This window comes from Parus major, chromosome 5, assembly GCF_001522545.3.
Source record: "Parus major isolate Abel chromosome 5, Parus_major1.1, whole genome shotgun sequence".
NCBI lineage: Eukaryota > Metazoa > Chordata > Aves > Passeriformes > Paridae > Parus > Parus major.
In genome coordinates this window covers 57,291,264-57,306,632 of record NC_031774.1, presented here as the reverse complement: position 1 = coordinate 57,306,632, position 15,369 = coordinate 57,291,264, and the positions used below count along the sequence as shown (strand labels likewise).

The window sequence follows — 15,369 nt, the reverse complement described above, 5'->3', positions numbered from 1 at the left end:
GCGGCGGCCGGCGGGAGCGGGGCCCGGGGCGCAGGGCGGCCGCGGGGAGCCGCCGGGAGAGGGGCCGCCGCCGCGCAGCCTGGAGGAGAAGTTCCTGGAGGAGAACATCCTCCTCCTGCGGAGGCAGCTGGTGAGCGGGGGCGGGGGGCGCCGCGGGATGCGAGTGGCGAGCGCCGCGGGATGCGGGCGGGGATGCGGGCGGGGATGCGCGGCCGCTCGGTCCCCCCGTGTGGGTGTGAGCCGCGGGTCCTGCCCGCGGAGAGGCGAGGAAGGAGCTGGGAATCCCCGCGGGCGGCTCCCCCGCCCCGCTGTCACCCGGCGCGGCGCGCAGGTGAGCCGGCGGGCCGGTGACAGCTCGGAGGTGCGCGGGTCGTGCCGGGGCTGTGCCGGTGGCCGCACAGTTCCCTTCGGGTCCCGGAGCCAGGCCGGCCGTCCCGCTTCCATTCATGGCAAGAGAGGCGCCGCCGTTGCCATGAATGGAAGTTGGGAGCCGGCTGCCGGGTCCCAGCCCCGGGAGGAGACAGCGGGCACCGCCGGGATCGGGCCCGTGAAGAAGGGATGCTTTTGTTGGAGGACGCGCTTTGGAGCTGGTGTGGGAAGAGATGGAGGGCGGCATGAAGCGGCAGATCATTTTTCAATGAAAATAGCGTACAGCTGTGCCTGGCGCTCTTTGTGCGCGGCTCAGCATTTGCTTTCACCCAGGGAGAAGTTGGATTGCGTGATTTACTTCCCTGGTTTTTTCTTTTCCCCACCCACCCCCCGTTTTTCCTCTTATTATTTTTTTTTTTTCTTCTCCCCCATTTGATTTAGTTAGGTTAGGGTTATTTCCCTTTTAAAAAGATAAAAATAAATTATTTTTTTTCTGCTGAGAAGGGGGCTGGCTGCCGGCCGAGAGCCATAGTGAAGGATCACGGAATCATTACTCAAAAAAAAAAAAAGAAAAAAAAAAAGAAAAAAAAAAAGAAAAAAAGTCGGGGATTTGTGGTAGCACTTTAATTTGTGCACTTGACATTGCAGATTGGAAGCAGATGCGGTGCTGACTGGGGGAGGGGGCGCTGGTGGCAGTAGGTGGCGCAGCGAAGTCATCCCTTGAACCCATCACCTCCGCCAGCCTGGCTGCCAGCCAGCCCCGGCTCCCGCAGGAACGGGGGAGAAGGTTTGGGATCACCCCTTTGGTTCTCCAAAGGATGGCATTAAACGCCAGCACATCTTCAAGCGCTGCTTGCCAGTGCTCTTAGCATTTGTTCTGCCTTTGACCAAGGCCAGGCTGGACAGGGCTCTGAGCAACCTGGTCTAGTGAAAGGTTTTGCCTTCCCATGGCAAGGGTGTTGGAATGAGAGGATCTTTAGGGTTCCTTCCAACTCAATCCATTCTGTGAATCTATGATTCTTTAACTGGTCCACTCCATGGAAAAGATTATCCTGGATTTAATGGATTTAGAACTAGTCCTGCTATGAACATTAAAACTCATTGCAATGAATGTATCAGAGCACCCCTGAGTGCCAGTCAAATGATGCACTCAAAGAAACAAAAGTAGATGAACCTTCCTCCAGCCTCCTCCACTTTCCCCAAAGCCAGAGCAATTAAAGGGTATGAAGCTGAACAGATGATGGATAAGCAACATTATAATACACAGGGGGAAACTGATTGTGTTGACCGTGGGTTAATGAGTGCCTTGCAAAGTAATTTCTTACTGCTTATTTTATGCCATCAAATTACCTTCATAAATAGCCTTAAAATTCATCTCACAGCAATTTCATACAATCATAATGGGAGAAGAGGAAGAATTACTCTTCCTTCCTGCTGCACTGCAAAACTAATAAAAGGGCTGTGATCCTAGCCCTGGGAATCTTGCTCTCTGGATGGTGGACTCTAAGCTCATAATGTGCAGCAGAACAAGGCGGTTCCCACACCACAGGCACTTGTTGGCAGAGCTGTTTGGTGCCATTGTGTGAGCAGATGTGATCTTTGAGTAGCACCAGTGTGGTGGGGAACGTGCCCTGCTAGGCTGGCACGGCCGTCCGTGCCCGTTCCATGTGCACAGGTCTGGTTTGGCCGTATCACACAATCCAGCTTTGTTCTTACAGCTGTGGTCAGCACAGCCCCTTGGTCTTTGTGAACTGTGGAACATGCTCCTCATGCAGAACTGGCTGGAACAGGCTGGGATGAAGTGCCTGCATAATTTTTCACTTAAGTATTTATCCAGAGCATCCATCTAAAAGGTTGGGGCTTTGTTGGGTTTTTATATAAAAGGATATCGATGAGGTGTTTCACAATGCTTAGACAGACAAGTCTACTGGTCCTTGGGACCCTTTCACATCTGCCCCACTGAAGGAGCTGATGTTCTTTGTCCTCTTCTCTTGCAGAACTGCTTGAGGAGGAGGGATGCTGGGTTATTAAATCAGTTGCAAGAGCTGGATAAGCAAATAAGTGATCTCCGCCTGGACGTGGAAAAAACAACAGATGAGCACCTGGAGACAGACAGTCGTCCAAGTTCAGGTAAGGGCAGTACTCAGCAAAGTGCAGCCTCCCTTGGGACCTGGAATTAAACTGGCTGTAGATTTTAGTGCTGGAGTTTTCAGTACTCCAGCAGTAAATGTCTACATCTCGTTCACACTCTGATAATTAATTCCTTCTAAGAGAGTTCACTGAAAGCCTGCTGTTTGCTTCTTTCAGAGGAGCTTTTCAAGCTTAATTACATTTCTAGTGTTTGGAGCATTTGTTTTTTCAAGGCCACCCTCACATTGGTTTGCAAAGTTCTAATTGTCCTGTATATTAAGGAGGAGGCAGAAGGAAAAATGGTAGAAAGAAGCACCACCATCAGGAGGAAGACATCAAAAGTGGTCATACAGCCAGAAAGGAGCACGGAATCAAACAATTTCATCCCCCATATGTTGAATTTAATCTCATTCTAACTGTGCTGAAGCCAGTAAATTATATTTAACTATGGAGAGCCTTTCCTAGAGGCCTCTAGACTTGTTCTGAACACACTAAAAAGGAGAATCCTCCAACTTGCAATTGTTAAAGCCATTGCTAATTTCTAGTCTGAATCCTTCTTGTTCCAGCACTGATTTTTGGGTTTGTTTTTTTTTTCCCCTAAAGAAAGGTCTTTTCTAATACCCAGCTTTCCCTCCTCTTGGAGGTGCTATACAGTATAATTCCTGGCTTTCGTTTGATGAGCTAAACAGGTCAAGTTCTTGAAGTCATTCATTTTAAGGCATTTTTCCAAGCTCCTAAATAGCTTGGTGGCCTCTTTCCAATTTTTTTAGCTTTGTTTTAAGCATGCTGGATTCAAGGACTGTGCTCACCATTCCAATGTTTCTTACCAGGGCCATGTAGACTGCTGAAGTCATTTCCCTGCTGCTCTTCATTAGCTTCTTTGTACATCCAACAATCTCATTAGCTTTTTTTTTTTGCCATATCATTAAGCTTGATTGAGCTGCTTTTCCATGCTGACTAAGCCCTTTCCAGGATTATTGTTTTCCAGGATGCATCTCCATTCTGTAGGCATGCTCTGAATTCCTTTTTCCTAAATGAACAATTTAAATTTTGGTTGTGGTGTGTTGTTTTTCCTTGAGTAGTCCCAGTTTACCAGGAAATTTAATTTGATGCATCTGCACATTATTTACCGTTTTTCTTCATTCCTTTCATCCACAAATATTATATTTATCTCCAGAACTTTGAGGAAAGTAATGGATAGCATTGGGCCCAACACTTTCATAGTTAAGTAATAGTTGGAGAATCTGTCTTGGAACTATAACACTCTATTAAATGAGTGGGCTGCCAAACACAGCCTGGATCCTTGTTGCTAAAATCTGAAAATCCCTGTAAGGGTTAGAACCCAACCCTTGTAAAGTTAAAAAAAAAAATCCATATGCTGAGATAAGCTCTGCTGTTTTAAGTGATTTACTTTTAAACAAAGTAAATTCATGGCAATAAGAATATTACTAAATTGCTGGCTGTTTTTGGGGTGGCTGAATGAAATCCCGTAACTACTTGTGTTAGAATAAGCCAACTCAAACACCAGCTTGACTGCCTTTCTAGGGACACAAATAGTAACTTTGTGTAGTCATAACTAATATAAATCCAAACTCTTATTTTTATAGGGTTTTATGAGCTGAGTGATGGAGCTTCTGGATCGCTTTCCAATTCATCTAACTCTGTCTTCAGTGAGTGTTTATCCAGTTGCCATTCTAGCACTTGCTTTTGCAGCCCTTTGGAGGCAACACTGAATATCTCAGATGGACGCCCTAAATCTGCAGGTATAGTAAAAGCAGGTCGAATACATCATACTCCAGGAGGTGGCTTTGGCTTTGGAAATACTGCCTCAGGAGTACCTGGGTTGGATTAACCCTTCTTCCTTTCATGTGCCATATTATGCTGTGGAAAGATCCCAGTGCCTCTCACATATGTGGGTCATGAGGCAGGACTGTTTGCCCTCCGCTGGTCCAGCTTTGCACATGAATTTGTCACTCTAAACACATGAAAATGGCATGTGAAGATCTGACAGCTGCTCTACCCAGCAGAGGGCAGTGGTACCTGTACACAGAAACACATCAGTCAGCTGATTTCTCTTTCTTTAGAAAAGCATTTTTAGTGAATAGCAATAATTAACAGTAGCTCTTAGCCATGTCAGCATTAAAGTCACAGAGTAAGGAGCAGCTCCAGGTTTTAGGGGGTCAGGGCACATGTTTTTAGCAGTCATTTTGTCAATTCTGATGATTCTGATGGTCCCAGACCCCTAGGTGAGGCAGACGAGGTGTGTCTGCATTTATATAGTATAGACAAATAGACATCATGAACAGGCCAGGTACAATTTGTCTCATTGGCAGAGAGCTGTGAACTTTCTTTGGACACCAGTCTGAAGATCCAAGCCTTGATTTGGGGGATGGTTCAATAGGAAGGCCTCCTCTGTTCTCCAGAAAAGACTCTTCAATAGGACTGTTGTGATCAAGTGTTATTGAGTGCAGACATTTTCAAAAGCTTTAGCTCTTTCTGGGTTGGGGAAGGTGATTCCAACCACAGTATTAAGAATATTTCCAAATTTCCAATTTGCATTCTGCTTTTAAGGCTAAATTATAGTGATTTGTTGTGAATCAAGGACAGAATAATTCATGCTATCCTGTTTCTGAAGTGGGAAAATACAGCCTGGGTTACATTCATTCTGAGATGCTGACAAGTCCCCTAAGTTTTTCTGTGAGCAGCTCAAGGAAATTTAATGTTCCCTGTTGTAAGGTATATTTGATCTTCATGGGCCATACATTAAAAAGAAAGAAAACCACACAAGGAATTTCAGCTGATTGCATTGCTATTTTTTCTGTATATACCACATAAACCTAAACCTCTCATTATTCATACAGTCTTACTTTCAGGGATGAAATTTCACAAATGGACAAATTTTAAAAATATCTTTTTGTCAACATTCCTTAAAGCCAATGTAGAATTTAGGAAATATAGCAAAACTGGGAGGTGATCTGGAGGAAGTTTATTCTCTTAGCTTCCCTGGTCTTCCTCTCTGGGGGAACATTATCTCTATCAGCAAATTTCATCAGTGCCCATGAGACCTCTTGGAAATAAGCCTTAGATAAGTGATGAGCATTCCAAGTGGAGTACCCTGGCTGAAGTTTCCAGCCCAAGGGCAGAAAACAGGACTGGCAGAAGATCATTTAGATTGTACCCCTACCCAAGAAGACAACAAGGGCAACTTAAGCTTAAAAAATAATAATAATCTTAGGTGCTAGAGTTGAAGCCCTGCTCTTAAGGTTGCTTACCTCTCTTAGTAAGCTCCTTAGTCATTAAATCTGACTCATGCATCTTGAAAAGCACTGGATTTCTCTGGCAAAACTCTCTTTGCAGAGCCAAGGCTAGGATGTCAGCTGGATTGACCTGCACTCCTTGTAGTTGTGTGAAAACATGAGCCTGTTTCCCATTCTTTAACCCCTTATTACTGAAAAGGAGCATCTGTTATTACTATTGGCATTGCTATAAATGTTATGATAATAATAGTAGTAACAATAATAACAATAAAATTAAGTCTGGATTTTTTTCCTGACCCGAGACATGCTTGAATAAAATCTGGAAGTGAAGTTTGTCAATAAGCTACAAGAATTAATTGTTCTCTTGTCTGTATTTTTTATGTTTCTCTTTGGATTTAAAATTCATATGTGCTGAGGCCTGCAGAGAGTGTCACAGGTGACTGTGTAACATTTAAGAGACCCTTGCAGACTTCTGGGTGGCTTGAAAGGAAGATAGGAAGATCTTAACAACCTGGGCACAGGTTTGAAACCAATGTACATGTTCTCATTAGGGCTGTGATTTTTATTGTTTTAACCATGTGGTTGTAGTGGGGTAAATCCCACGTAGATGCAGTGACAGGGAGACCCACAGAAGGATAGTGCTGCTTTTTATATTGCTTGAACAGCACCCCTGGTTGCAAAGTTGCTGCTGCTGTAGTTAAAGCTTTGCATCTTGTGCGTAGATGGACCGGCGTCCTTGGCAGCACATTAAAAACGTAGCACAGCTGTCCCTGGCAGGCTCTCTAAACTCTTCTAAAATGCCTTTCAGATCTCATAGGCTGGATGGACTATAATAAGGAAGGCCAGCATGAGGACCAGACCGCAGGCTCTGTCTGTCGCTCTTTATCCACACCGCACTCAAATTCCCTCGATGTCGTTGCAGATGTACATCCCAAGTACCAGTGCGATCTGGTGTCTAAAAACGGGAACGACATCTACCGCTACCCCAGCCCGCTCCACGCTGTGGCTGTGCAGAGCCCCATGTTCCTTCTCCCCGTGACTGAGAACCCCCAGCGAGAAGAGGAGAGGCTCGCTGGCGATATGAGCGACGTTTGCACTCCATCCGAAACGGACTCGGGACAATCCGCCAACGCCTTCCCTCCGCAGAGCTCCTGGCCGGCTCCGTGCCCTTCCACCAGCAAGAGGATAGACAGCTACATCTTAAGCCTGGTTCAGAAAAAGACTCACGCAGTAAGGACTAACAAACCCCGGACGAGTCTCAACGCCGATGCCACCAAAGGGATCTTGAGGCACGGGAGCATGTGCGTGCGGCCGCCGGCAGCAATGGTGGCCCACGGCAACGTGGTGAACCTGAAGGGCTCCAAGCCGGTGTGTTTGCCTCCCGGTGGGACCCCCGCTCCGGACCACACAGCTCCCTCCCCCTTAAAGCAGAGGCCAAGGGAGCCGGCTGGGGAGCAGCTGGAGAGTAGGAAGGCCCCATTGCCGGCAGCTTTCCCACCCGGCACAGCAGCGGAACTCCAGAGCAAGCACCTGCCACGGGGGGTCAAACCAGCACCGCCAGAGCTGGGCCGCAGCACCGCGACCACGGCCGGGGACGTCCCCAAGGAGAACGGCCAGCTCTTTGCTGCGTCTCCCAAAGACACCCCAGGGAAGCCGGTGGTGCTGCAGCCAGAGAACAGGGTCAGCCAGCCTCCCAAAAAGATCCTGTTGAAGAGCAGCTTGCAGGCGGCTCGCTCCTCGTCACCGGCCGTCGAGGAGAGGCCCGCGCTGGATTTCAAAAGCGAGGGCTCTTCCTCACAGAGCCTGGATGACGGGCTGCTGGTGAACGCCCAGTACATCCCGGCCCAGCAGCAGAGCATGAAGCTTCACAAAGGCACCCGGAACGTCAAGATTTTGAAAAGCTCTGCGTTGAAACACAGGTCCCACCTTGCCAGCGGGGTGGAAAACAACTCACAGACCTTGCGGGAGAAAGCCAAACTGGCCGGCAAGAAGTGCCGCTTTCCTGAGGAGTTGGATACAAATAAGAAACTGAAAAAGCCCTCGTCACGGGGGAAGAGAGGCAGCGGCTTGCCGCTGGAGCCGAGCCTCCCGGGCCGGCAGGCCGGCCTGCACAGATCTGCCCTCCGCTCCCATGGGCACGGCCGGGAGGTTGTGGTGGCCAAGCCCAAACACAAGCGTGCCGATTACCGCCGCTGGAAGTCCTCGGCGGAGATCTCCTATGAGGAGGCCCTGCGGAGGGCGAGGAGGAACCGGCGGGAGGGCGTGGGGGTCTACTCACAGGTGCCCCTGCCCTATGTCAGCCCCTACGCCTACGTGGCCAGCGACTCGGAGTACTCGGCTGAGTGCGAGTCCTTGTTCCACTCCACCGTGGTGGACACGAGCGAGGACGAGCAGAGCAACTACACCACGAACTGCTTTGGAGACAGCGAGTCAAGCCTGAGCGAGGTGGAGTTTGTAGGGGAGAGCACGACCACCAGCGACTCTGATGAGAGCGGGGGCCTGATTTGGTCTCAGTTTGTCCAGACACTCCCCATCCAAACAGTCACGGCGCCGGAGCTGCATGAAAATGCGGCCAAGGCCTTTGTCAAAATCAAAGCCTCCCATAACCTCAAGAAGAAGATCCTCCGCTTTCGGTCAGGCTCCCTGAAGCTCATGACGACGGTCTAGTGAGGTGACTTGGTGGAATGTATCTGCTTCTGCTTTTGGAAGCAAGGTGCTTTTTTTTGTACATATTTCCACAGATTTTTTTTTTTTTTGTAATACAAATATTTAAAACTTAAGGTAAATTATGTCACTTGTCTTCAGAACTTGGGTGGATACTAGTGCCTTTTATGTGGAAATAAAAGACCATTACACTTGTTTAAAAAAACCCAACACAACACTGCCATTTCAGTGGTGAACAGCCTCCAGCGTGTGATGTCAGAAGGCTTTGAGAAAAGGCTAAAATGTTTCTGGGAATGGATCTTCCTTGCCTAGTTTTTCCAGTTCTGGGTCTTATAGAGGATATCAACAGCTTAAGGTCATAAGTTTTTAGGGAATAAAGGGGAGGGAGTGAGGGTGGTTCTTCATGTTTTTGCTTGTCCCTTTCTGCTGCTGCTCTTACCACATCTTGAACTTTTTCCTTCTGGTACTCTGGTCTGTTGTTTTGGTTTTTTTTTTTCCTTGTTGATTCTTTTCTTGAAACTCACTCCTGTCCTCCCCCAGCCTTCCCCCACCAGGAAAGGGTTCCTGTTCAATCTGTCTCCGAGGTTAAGTCGCCTTCCCTGGAGTGCACTTTGCTCCGATCTCCTGGGAGTCCCGCTGTGGATGGCGGTGGTGTCCAGAGTAAACTGCAGCTGGAGCAGATGACCAAGGCTTAGTAACTTCATTATATTGTGTAAAACTGCTTTTAAAAAAGAAAAAAAAAAAAAAACCATATGCATGTCACGTGCATGAGTATCAGTAGTTTTAATATTCCTGTTGATGTCCAATTTACTGTACATCATCAATGGCTGTTTTTATATATATATATCATTGTGTAAATTAATATAATACATCATATGCTGTAATAAACAGTCTGTTTTAATACTTTTTAAAGTTTGTTACATTGGTGCAGACCCAGTCAGTGCTTTTATACTGGTGTTGTCACCACTTAGATGTCTCCTGATGTGACCTGTTCACGTTCCTTGCATTTAGCCATGTAGGAAATGGGACAAGTTTAAAATGCTGCTGTGGATGTGACCTGTGCTTTGAGGGAATAGACTTGTCGTGGCTCCTTTTCTCATAGCTTGCATTTTTCCAAGGCAAGATGGGATTTAGGAGCTCAGAGGCATCTTCAGGTTGTTGCTGATGGGCAGCTCATGTTTCAGAGCAGATGGAAGTATAATATTAATCCTGCTCTCTGGGTGCTTGCAGACTTTGGTTGGTACAACCTTGGGGCAGATGGTTGGTTTCTGTAACCAAATCCATCTGTGGGACACATCAGGTGTCCCCATGGAATGTCCAGTAAGTGAATCCTCAAGAGCTGTGTGCCCTGGGAGCTGGGCTGGGTGGAGGAGAGCACAGGCTGCCTGCCCATGGTGGTCCCTCTGTAGCTTTGGCTGTTGGCTCTGCTCCAGCCCTAGCAGGATCATAGAAGGTGACAATTGCATCACCCACTGGTCTCTGTCTCAAGTTCTTCCCATGGGACTGGAGGGGAGTCTGGCAGCAAAGGAGAAAGATGCCCTCCATAAGTAGCAGTGCTTCTATTCACAACAAAAGCTTTGGAGCTGCCTGGTGGGAAGGTTTTGGGCTGGTTGAGCTGGTTTCTGCAGGTTCATCTTCTGCTTTGGCATCCACGAAGCAGCAGAAGACAGCTGGAGAGGGTGCTGTGGCTGGTGTGGATTTCAGGGATATGTGTGCAGCCTGTCCATTCCATAACAAGGTCTGAGCAGAGCTTTCCTTTGTGGTTCCTCTGTGTCCTTCCTGCTGTCACCCAGCTGAAAGGCAGAACAGTTTTTAACCAGGTTTTCTTGCATTGCAAATGTAGAAGGGAAAGATCCACTCAGAATTAAACATCTCAGAATTAAACATCTCAGGGAGCAGCTCCTGAGACAGTGGGAACGCTTTTCCTAAGAGGCACATTTTATTTTTTAATCTGCAGTATGGTAATTCCCTATTTATAATGCCTCAAATTATTCTTTTCCTAATTGTGTGGTTTTTTTGGTGTTTTGGGGTTTTTTGGGTTTGTTTTGTTTTGGTTTTTTTGTTGTTGTTTGGTTTGGTGTTTCGTTGGTTTTTTGTGTTTTTTTAAGCAGTGGAAAATTGGTTTCTATAAGGGTTTTGCAGTACATCACCAGGTTGTGGATTCAGTGACCCAGAAAGTCCTTGCACTTCCACCTCCCATGGAACAGCAAAAGCTGGAAGTCCTCTTATCTGCTCATAACTCTCCTATTACTTTATACATGGAAAGGCAACCTGTGTATATATATATATATATATGTATGTATAAAAAAATATATATATTGGTTTAGAATAATTCATCCAGAAATTGCTGGACAAGGGCTGCCACTACAGAGAGGGGAGAAAAGCAATGTTTTTTGTTAAACATGGCATTACTAAGGTTAAGCAACAGCTAAAAGCCATCCCATTAATACCTGATGGGTGTTATATCAAACAAAGGGAATGTCTTGAGGAAGCTGGTAGTTTCTTTCCTAGAATATCTCTTAATCATGCCATATAATCTCTCTTTGAGTGAGAAAAACATGTGCAAATCCCTGTAAATCTCCTCAAAGGTGTAGAAGAGCAGCAGAGAGGATCCTCAGCGGTGCACTCTCTCTGGCTGTAAAGGAGCTGCTGGTGGAAAGAGAAAGCAGCACCCAGTGGCAGTGGGATGATGAGTTTTTAATTGCAGTGCTATAGCAGATTGTACTGGGTGAGGGAGGCTACTTTTCAAAAGTGAGCTGCTGAATGGTGTCTTTTCAGATCATTGAGTAAAAAAAGAAAATAAAATAGCCACCTAAATATTGCTAAGGCTGTATCAGCTGCAGCCACTGTATTCCACAGTTCTCTTGTTGTATAGCTTAATACCAGATTTGGAAATAGGCTGATGGTATCTCCCTCCTAATTGCATTTGAGTCTTTTCAGTTTGGGGAAAGAATTTTCCTTTTCTTACATGATTTAGGGAAGCATCCAGAATCCTTTAAACAGGCCTCATTTTTTCTATCAACACCCAACCCCCACATTTACTTTTATTTTTTTTTATTATTTTAATAACAGATCTTAACAGTGCTGGAAAAGTACTTGATATGGTCCCAATACACAACACACATTCTCATCTCTGGTTCTGATTTAGGAAACACATCTGAGTTAGGAAGTTTTTACAACGCTATGTTGAAAAACATCTGCTGATCTTGGAGACCAGTTGAATATCTGGCACTTCTTTAAGCTACCTGGCTTTCCAGCTTTGCAGCTTGCCAGTGTATTTTTCATGGTGTTCACTTTTTAATTATCCCCAGTGTTTATGGTTGTCTTTGGAAGTCTGAAGCGGGAACATTTCATTGCACTGGGAGCTGTTTCAAGGTGGGGTTGGTAGGAGGGGAGTTTTGGGATTAGGAAAGTACAGGAGCATAAAGGAACACGAGCAGAGCCCTTTGAGCTGGATTCCTTGTGTTTCAGATAATGCAGTGTTTCTGCACACCTCTGGAATATATGGAATTCCCACTGGCACCACACGCTCTGAGGGGATGAGTGTGTCGCTGGGCTGTCTGCCTTCCAGCAGCCTTTCTGGGTCTATCCTCTACTCCCTCAGCCCAGCCACCAGCTGTGGGGCAGCAGATAAAGAATCAAGCTGTGTCTAGTGTGTGTGGGGTCAGGGAGAGGTTCTGGCAGGGTGCCCAGACATCCCAACTGCGTGGGGCCCCTGCTGTGGACCTCCTGCTTGTCCTGAGAAATCCAACGTGGAGCAAGGGCTCAGACAGCTGGGTCTGAGGGAAAGGAGGGGTGGAGAGTCCCATAAATGAGTGGTCTGATCCTGGTTCATCTGAATCTCTAGAAGAGGTGGGAAGAGGAGGTGTTTCAGCCTAACACCTTGCTCAGTAAGTTAGACTGGACTAAATTGAGTCCTCCCAGGGATTCTGCCTCATTTCTTCCAGTGTTGTTTGAATGATCAAAGCCACTCTTGGCACTCCCAGTTGCTGAGGTGCTTAAACCATCTGACCAAGTCCTGTAGGAAGTGGGGACAAGAGATGAGCTTCCATTCCCCAGGTCTGGGTTTGGCCTTCCACAGCACAGCCCCTGCTTGCAGAGAGCCTGTAGGTCCCAACCCTCTGCAGCTTTCCTGCTCCTGGGGCTTCAGCAGGAATCTGCCCATCCTTTACAAGCTTTCTACTTTTCCCATGGTTTGGGGTTCATGCTGGATAAGGACTGAAAACAGATTCTCCACAACAGTCCTGTGCCTTCAGTAATCCCAAATCTGTTTGTTGGCTCAGAGGAAGGTCAGGCACTCCTCAGGTGACAGCCAGCAAAGCCATCCCTGAGGGACCTGCACCCCTTCCTGTCACAAAGGGCAGCAAAGCCTTCGATGAGCAGTGGTGGCAACTTGGCAGGTGACTCACCATGCTGGGCATGGCTTTCCCCAGACACGTGATTTTTCTTACAAGAGGGAACAAGGACATTTCTGAGGAAGCAGAAAAGGCTAAATACATTTTTAATAGCTAATTTCAGAGTATGTACCTTTGGAGTAGCCAACAAAAATAAATATGACTGAGCTGCTAATACAAAAAACTGAACCATTCTCAGCTTAACTTTACAGATGGAGAAACAATTGATGCTGTGGTGAGAAAAAATTGATGCTGGAGCATGTCTAGAGAAAGGCAATGGAATGGATGAAAGTACTGGATTAGAGCAGAAGTCTTGAGAGAAGTGGCTGAGGGGGCCAGGAGCCTCAGCCTGGAGAAAAGGAGGCTTAGGGGAGACCCAATCACCCTCTACAATTCCTTGAAAACAGGGTGGAGCCAGGTCTCTGCCTGGATCAGTCTCTTCTCCCAATTAACAAGCAATAAGACATGAGGAAATGGCCTCAAGTTGCACCAGGGGAGGTGTAGACTGTATGTTAGGAGAAAATTCTTCACTGAAAGGATGTTCAGGCATTGGGACAAGCATCCCAGAGAAGTGGTGGAGTCACCATGCGTGGAAGTGTTCAGAAAATGTGGCACCTGGGGACTTGATTTGGTGGTGAACAAGACGGTGCTTGGGTTAAGAGTTGGACTTGATCTCAGAGGTCTTTTCCAGCCTTAACTGTTCTATGATTCTGTGAGTTGCTTTGGGGTTTGAAAATTCTCACAGTTCTGGAATGAGGGGAGATAGATGAAAACCAGGGGGATCTATTTAAAGGGGACACTAGAAAGTGCTTTTTTACACAGCAGGGAATTTGTTTCTGCTGGAAACAGTGAGATGGAGGTAACATCAGCAAGTTCAGAGGGAAAGAGAAGGTAGGGATGGATGTGCTCTACCAATGATTGTGGATGCCAGAAGAGTTTGGGGTGACTGGACTGCAGACAGTGGCCAGGCTTGTGTGCCCCTCCTCAAGATTGTCTTTTCCTGCAGCTGCTGAAGCACCATTAGCTGGGGGAGGTGCACCATCCTGCTCACCCAGCAGACCATTTCCTGTGTTCCTCTGCTCTTCAACTAATGAAGTAGCTGAAGTAACTGTCTATGCAATTGAATTTTCCTCACTCTAACGTTTATTTGGTTTTTTGCCCTCCCAACTTCTGCTGAAGGCCAGTTTTGCATTGCTTTGCCAAGAAGTTCACTTTCCACACTTGGCTGATGCTGACATGCATTTATCCAGATTATGGACACATGGTCACTCTTGTCCTCTGGCACAATAAATTCATTCACCCTTTCAGGTAGGCACTCTAAATCCTGTTATGTGAACATCATCCCCACAAATATGCTTATGGGCACAATCCATGTGTGTTCTCATGACTTCAGTCCATAAATGAATCTACCTTGGGAGTCATTGTTGGGCAGCAGTTTTACACCCCACAATTGCTTATAAACTGCAGGAAAAGCTGGTGACTTACACACCAAAGGAACCATCCTAGAGCCAGAATGCCTCCACTGCTCTTTGCCTTGGGAATTTGCTGTCCTTGGGGAGTTTTTCTCTCCATCTGACTGTGTCTCCACTTGTGCCTTGGTTTGGAGCAACAGAGCAGTCTGGAAGTGCATCCCATGGTCATCTCTGCTTGACCAGTGTTGGTTGGGGCAGCAGAGCAGTTTTGGAGCACACTGGTAGAACCCTGACCCAGGGGCAGGGCAGATGTTCTTCCCCTGAGCAGGGATCTGGGGATCTGACCCAGTGATGGCTCCCTGGCATGGCTTCCAGTCAAAAAATATGGGCAAGCTTGGTCCAAACAACACTGGGGACCAGACCAAGTCTAGGCTGAAGTAAACACTTGAACTTTGTGTATTGCTCTTCTGGGGACCTCAGTTTGTGGGGACCTGAGTTTGAATCTGCTCCTTTCATTCCTTTCATGCTGTGTGACTTGATGTAAACAGAGCCTCTCTCTCAATTAATGGCCTTTGTTTCCATGCTGTATTCCTTTAAGATCAATAAAGTGTTTTAACATTAACAACTTGATTTCACTGAGCCAAGCTCTGAAAATCTGGATTTTGCTTGTTTTAAACGAGTTGTAAGTTCTGGGAACTAAGACTTCCTTGACAATACTAAAGGAAAACCCATATGACTTGGACTCTGACCTCGTGATGGGGTTCATGCCATCAGGCTTTGGAAGTAAATTGTTTTATCCCCCCTTAAAAAAGGTCAAGTCTTCTGTGGTCAGGGGGCAGGAAGCTGGAAAGTTTGCAATCTGTTGAAAAATGTGTTCCCTGTGTCTCCTTATGAGTTTCATGCCCTCAGAAATGAGATTTTCACGAGGAGGGGAGGTATGGGGAACAGGTAGGAGAAGGACCTAATCAATCTTAATCTCTGAAGTGCTCATGCAGTAAGTGTTTAAGCATGTGATTAAGCCCATTCTTATGCAGCGAAGCATTTCAGCACACGCTTTGGGGTGAATTAAGCATGTGTTCAGGAATGCTGGATCAAGGTCACTAAGCTTTCCAAGAGTCCCATGTCTGCTTGTACAAACTGTCC

General features: G+C 46.8%; 1 protein-coding gene across 1 annotated transcript in view; it reads left to right on the top strand.

The window, feature by feature from the left end:
- The window catches only part of DACT1 (dishevelled binding antagonist of beta catenin 1), a 15,474-nt gene extending 618 nt beyond the window's left edge, over positions 1 to 14,856 (top strand). The window contains exons 2-5 of the mRNA XM_015632066.3: positions 1 to 130; positions 2,367 to 2,499; positions 4,107 to 4,262; positions 6,565 to 14,856. Coding sequence (XP_015487552.2) covers positions 1 to 130; positions 2,367 to 2,499; positions 4,107 to 4,262; positions 6,565 to 8,423 — 2,278 coding nt within the window. The 3' untranslated portion in view covers positions 8,424 to 14,856. The remainder of the gene's footprint in view (positions 131 to 2,366; positions 2,500 to 4,106; positions 4,263 to 6,564) is intronic.
- The last annotated feature ends 513 nt before the right edge of the window (positions 14,857 to 15,369 follow it).